Genomic DNA, 6005 nt, shown 5'->3' with positions numbered 1-6005 from the left:
CGGCTTTAAAATTAATACCATCCTATTTAAATAACGTCCAATTGACCATCGCAAGATAAGGAAAAAATCGTTATAATATTCTTTTTCTTGAAGGCAAAGTGAGAAAAAAATATATATATGCACAAGCGTTTTTCAATCTTGACGACACAAATCGTTCACCAACGCTCACTCATTAAAACAATTTATGTTCTTTGATCGGACGGCAATAATAAATGCAAGTTGCGCAAAACAGGTTTCCTTCGACCCCAATGTCAATATATTATAATCAAATCATCAGGCAGTCACGTTCGCGTTTTTTATACATGATTAAAGCGAGTATTTCCACGTGTCGAGATAATATTCTCGTGACGGGAAATTTCATTTCGATTTCGTGTTCAAATAATCTACACGAAATCGACTTTTCAGGATAACGGAGCGAGCCTTTCTGTGAACGAAAGTAACATCATTAAATTTAATTCAATAATCGTCATTTGATAACTTAATTAAGAAAACGAAAGAAAAATATTACGAGCGCATTTTTTAATAAATTAATGATGAAAAAGTTGATTCTATAAATTAATATTTAATTCTGTAAATTAATCTTTTAATAATGCATACTCAATATTATGAATAATAATAATATCTCAATTAATAATATACTCAATATAAATATATTACTTTTACCCGTGTGGGACAAACTGATTGGCAAACACACGAAAAAACGAATATTTCTCCGTTTCATTTTCGTCCGCAACATTGGAGTTTTTAGTAGCTTGCCTCTACCATTTACTTTCGGATTTAACAAAGTAGCGTCAATAACACTCGAGAATCTCAGCTATAAACAACAGTTGTTTTATTTCTCGAGAAATCACGCGCCCGTACATGGTATCCAATTTTGGGGCGCGTGATTTTTTGAGGAATAAGACAACTGTTGTTTATAACTAAGATTCTCGCGTATTATTGACTACTTCGCTAAATCCAAGAGTAAACGGCGGTTGAACATGCTGTTATAATCGGTTAAATAAATATTCCTGCGGATCTGTCGAAGAAAAGAGTCGAAAACAATTCTGAATATTCAATACTCAACATGAAGAATTTACTTAACGTCATAATTATTAATTAATAATTACTTAATAATTTTCTATTATTACTTAATAATATAACTTAATATAAATATAATACTCCAAATAAATATATGTTGTCGCTTTAGTTAAATATTGAAATATCGAAAGAAACGCAGATCACGCGACGTGTCGCGAGATAAATAATTATTTCTGAGGATCCACTAAATAGAAAAATGGAAGCAAGGCAGGCGAAGGGTCAATATCAAATAGAGATATGACACGGCGCTGACGCATTCCTCCTATCCGCGGTAATTCGTGTTTGCGGACTGTCGAGCCGAAAGAGCAGCGCTACGAGAGGACAAAGAAAATCTTGCAATTCGCGAAAAGGCTCGCTCCGTGATAATTCATTACAACACCACGATCTTCGCAATCAGCACCGATAAAAGTGGGGACTCTCTCTCGCTGCTCGGTTTCTCCTCTCACTCTCTCGTCGTCGTCGCCGCGAGCGAGCTCGCAGCCGAGAGAGCTCTCGCGCGAAGTTGCGCGCACCTTTCGAGTTTCTGTGAGTTTCCGAGTCGCGGCGAGAGAAAACGGGCGGACGCACGCACGAGTGGCTGGTGCGACGAAATTGTGAATCAGAGCTTTCGGAGCTTCCCGAGCCCCTCCTGCTTTTCTCTCTCTCTCTCTCTCTCTCTTTCTCTCTCATCGTCGAGTGCCACGCGAATAATCCCGCGGGAATCATGGAGCGAACCGTGACGAATTTCGCGGACGTCTACTGCGACCGCAACTACGTGCCTTCCGCAATCGAGCACATAGAGAGTAAGTGACGTCGTCGATGACGACCTTGCGAGAAAGTGCCGACGGGCTTCCGGTATCGAAACCGTGAGGACCGAGAGTGAAATTGAGCCGAGCGGAAACTCGCAACTTCCCTCCGTCTTTCGCGATCTAAGCGTGCAATTAATTGTGCAAGCCAAACACGCCTCTTAATATGTAAATTTATGCGATTAATCGTATGATTTGACTGTTTCATAGCCGAGGATTAAAGAAATTTGTGATTATTTAAGTAAACCGTTCAAATCAGAGTTAAATTAATAGAAAATAAGGCGAACGGAGAAGTTTGAACTCTTAGCGGTTTTCGTTAATTCCATCGATCAAATGTCAAATATTTGTATGAATTATACCATTTATATAAATGAAATTTTATTAAGGTCACGAATTAAGATAAATTGAATTTCTGACATTATGATTTGCAAATTAAGATTTATGAGATTTATAAATCAAGTTATAAAGATTTAAAAATTGCATTACGTAATTATAAAGATTTATATTAATCTTGGGATATTTTAATTGAATCTTTCAATTAAAGTGAATTTAAAAATTACATAAAGAAGGGGAAAATAAAAGGCCAGCAGAGCTACAGCTCTTTTAATGATTTCGTAATCAAAATGTTTAACGATTGGCGAACTGTTAGGTGAGTTTGCACTTGTCACCTGCTTTCAATTCATCCTTTTGTCATGCCGAGTAATCAATAATCCTACTTTATCTTTCCCGTTCTCTGATCGTGGATGTATTGACTCTAATTCGACGGTGTTTACAGCGCGTGAAAAATCGCTCGATCTTTACGTGGGGCAGTGCTGTTACGACGACGGTGAACGTAGAAAGTGAGTTACGTGCGGTTAAAGCGGACGTTCCAAGTTTAAACATCGCAGCTGAAACATCGTAGCGCGGATAATAATAGAAATGCCGCGCGGTTAGACGGGGAATTAAAGCGTTTCAGGGGTCACAAAAACTCTCTCTTGCCGGCGTTAATATATATATATCGCATCTGCATAATTCGATAATTGCAGCTCGGTGGGAAAAACTATGATAATGCTTACCCGCAAAAGACACGCGGAAGTGTCATTATTACTCGCTCAGATTACTATAGTATAACAAGAAAGAATGTTATATAAATATATTCAGCCTCCAATTCGCGTCAATTTTACTGTCCCTTTTATTTACACGATCATTAATCTATCATTTTTAAGAATTAATTTACTGTTCCAGCTAAATGATATTTTTACTACACAACAAAATCGCGTAAGCACTTGTTTTAATCTTAACACTCAAACTTAACAAGAGCCGATATACTTTTGCACCTGAAGCGAAACTGCTATTCACTTTTTACGACGATAAATAATTTATCGCGAAAATATTACCCAAGATTACCACAAAATTATAAGGAGAAAAATATTGAGAGAATTCTCAGTTTTCAATATCGCATTATCCACTTAATTCAATTTTTATCTATAAATCCGTCATTAATTTCATTATGAAAAAATATGGTAATCTAACAATATTATCTTTACTACGCATGGAACAACGCAGAAGCCTCTTTTGATTGCCGATAACGCAACTTTTTGAATTTTTAAAATTGAATGAGAGTCCGTTCGCTGATGCACCTACAAAAATATTAATTTTTCTTTACGATACATGGAAAAAATAATTCCATTGATGTAAATGTTTCATTGATTGAGGAACGGACGAAAGCTTGGTTATAAAAACAGAAAGATTGATGTAAAAAGTTTGTATTTAGTCAATTGCTCTCAGTTATCTTAATCGAGTTTTAATGCAACCACATATTGCACACGAATGTTCTCGTTCTCAATAACAGAGCTAATTAATAAATATATGCGTCAGAAATTGCATCTATTTATCAGCTCGTCATAATAATTTTGTTTAACATGTTTGGTATCAGTAATTGTAATTTTAATTTACAATTACAGTTTTTTTTATCCTTTATCTATTTTGTCACCGAGTTATTATTTCTTGTCATCGAATTTTCATCTGGTCCTTCGATAGCAATAACTCTCGACATTTTTCTTTCGTGTAAAAATGAATTTACAGTCCGGCTGAAGCGAGCAATACATGGCGGCCGACATAAGCGCATTGGTGAAAGTCGCGACCCGGTGCTTGTCCATTACACACAAGGGACTCGTACACAAGTTTACCATGAACGGGTATAACCTGACGGTTACGTACTGCGCACTCGCGTAATGAAAGGATTATTGTAACAATTGTTGCACCAAATTTATTCAAAATTATTCCTTCCTAAGCGATTAAATGAATAACGCGCGGAATATGCAGCTTCTAACAGCAAAATGAAGCTAACCTTGAAATGAAGGTGAAGATGACACCAACAACGAGGTACGATGCGACGTAAGATTAATGAAATAAAAAAATATAGAGAGCTTTGATTGCGCAGTTGTATAAATTACATTTTAATTTGTTGACTATCATGGAAGTCATTACACAGTAATCAACGCTATAATATGACCGGGTCTCATTAATTCGCATATAAAACGAAAACCTCCCCAATTGCACAAACAATAAATTAAATATGTAGCCGAATGAACAGGGAGTCAATGAAAAGAATTAACAAATATACGTGTCACAAATTGCATTTATTTACCAGATCATCATGATAATTTTTTAACATTTTTTTGGTATTAGTAATTATTTTAATTTACAATAATGGTAATTTATTCAGCACATTTAACATTTTTTTAATATTTTAAACTAAAAATGGTAATTATCAAAAATTTGGTAATTTAAAGTTGAGTATTAAAATAATCATCTAAAATCAGCGTGTGAAAAGCCGATAACGCTGCGTGGGTTTGTACGGCAGACGATAACAATCCGTCGAAAAGAAACTCGATATTTTTATTTTAGTGCGGCACAATCGTGTCATGGTTCCGGAGAATCGCTGCGAAGCGATTCTGGGCCATAAATTCTCACTACCCGTTGTTTTCGCAACTTCTCATGTACCACATATGCACGGGCGCCGACCGCGCGATAACGCTCCGTGGGTTTGTACGGCAGACGATACATTTATTGTGAGGTAAATAAGCGGGTAAAATATTTTCGCACACTATAACTTATAAGCGCTCAGTAAACAATTATAGCATTCGTTGCTCATACTACCTGCTCGCGAAACGAAGAAGTCAGAGAACAATGTTCGATAAATCCGCGTATTGGACTACACATCATAGAGATACACATCATAGAGATTGAGATCGAGATCGAGATTAGAAGTTACAACATGTTTGAAGATAACTTGATTTTCCGCTTTAATAGTTCGCGTTATGACTAATAGTCGTAGATTATTGACGTATGGAAACTTACGTAATTTAAAGGAACGCGTAAACTATGCACAGTGTAATAAAAATTCATAGAACGTCCGCTAACTTCGCATAACTCTTCAAATCTATTCGTTTTTTACAAAAAACAACCTTATCTTCTTATTTTTTTTTTGTGGATAATGATGGTTAATGATGGTTAATGATGATTAATGATCGCTGACAACGCTTAAAACGCTCTGCCTCTTTTTATACGCAGATTTTTTCAGGGCACACATTATATGTTATTAGACTAATTATATGTTAATATTATATGTTATTAGACATATATTATGCATCTATCCATAAAATGTTAATGTATTATGTACATACATCTGAACTAAGCTCCGATAAAGTGATAAATCAACACTTATCAGATAAAAACTTACCAGGCTTTGTAAAAATCTATGTTGTCTGGATACAAGTATACAGAGAAAAATATTCTTATATTATAAGAAAAACAAATTAATTAATTTTTTTAAGTAATAATTTATTTTAAATAAAGAATATTTGTTTAATAAAGTATTAAAGTATATTAAAATATTAGAGAGAAGTTCATATTATCATTTATTCAGAAAAAATTTATTAAGAATATTATATACTTTATTGAAGAAAAATTAAATTCGGTTAATTGGAATATAATTTGGAAATAAAGTTTTATAAAAGTTATATAACGAAAATTTTGTAACAGTTATATTACAATTTTGTAATTTTACTATCTTTTTGTACATAACTACCCAGTCAACACATTTAGTTGCTGCTATATATCTTGATTTAATTATTATTATATAACAAATATGTTCTA

General features: G+C 34.5%; 1 protein-coding gene across 1 annotated transcript in view; it reads left to right on the top strand.

Moving 5' to 3' along the window:
* Window positions 1-1514: 1514 nt before the first annotated feature.
* Window positions 1515-6005, top strand: part of LOC106740620 — a 17019-nt gene continuing 12528 nt past the window's right edge. Inside the window, exon 1 of the mRNA XM_014611837.1 lies at window positions 1515-1862. Within this exon, the coding sequence (XP_014467323.1) occupies window positions 1784-1862 (79 nt within the window). The 5' untranslated portion in view covers window positions 1515-1783. The remainder of the gene's footprint in view (window positions 1863-6005) is intronic.

Source organism: Dinoponera quadriceps, unplaced genomic scaffold (assembly GCF_001313825.1).
Source record: "Dinoponera quadriceps isolate SergipeBrazil2010 unplaced genomic scaffold, ASM131382v1 scaffold278, whole genome shotgun sequence".
NCBI classification, from domain to species: Eukaryota; Metazoa; Arthropoda; class Insecta; order Hymenoptera; family Formicidae; genus Dinoponera; species Dinoponera quadriceps.
Note: the sequence above shows the minus strand (reverse complement) of the source record. Positions and strands in the feature narration are given on the sequence as shown.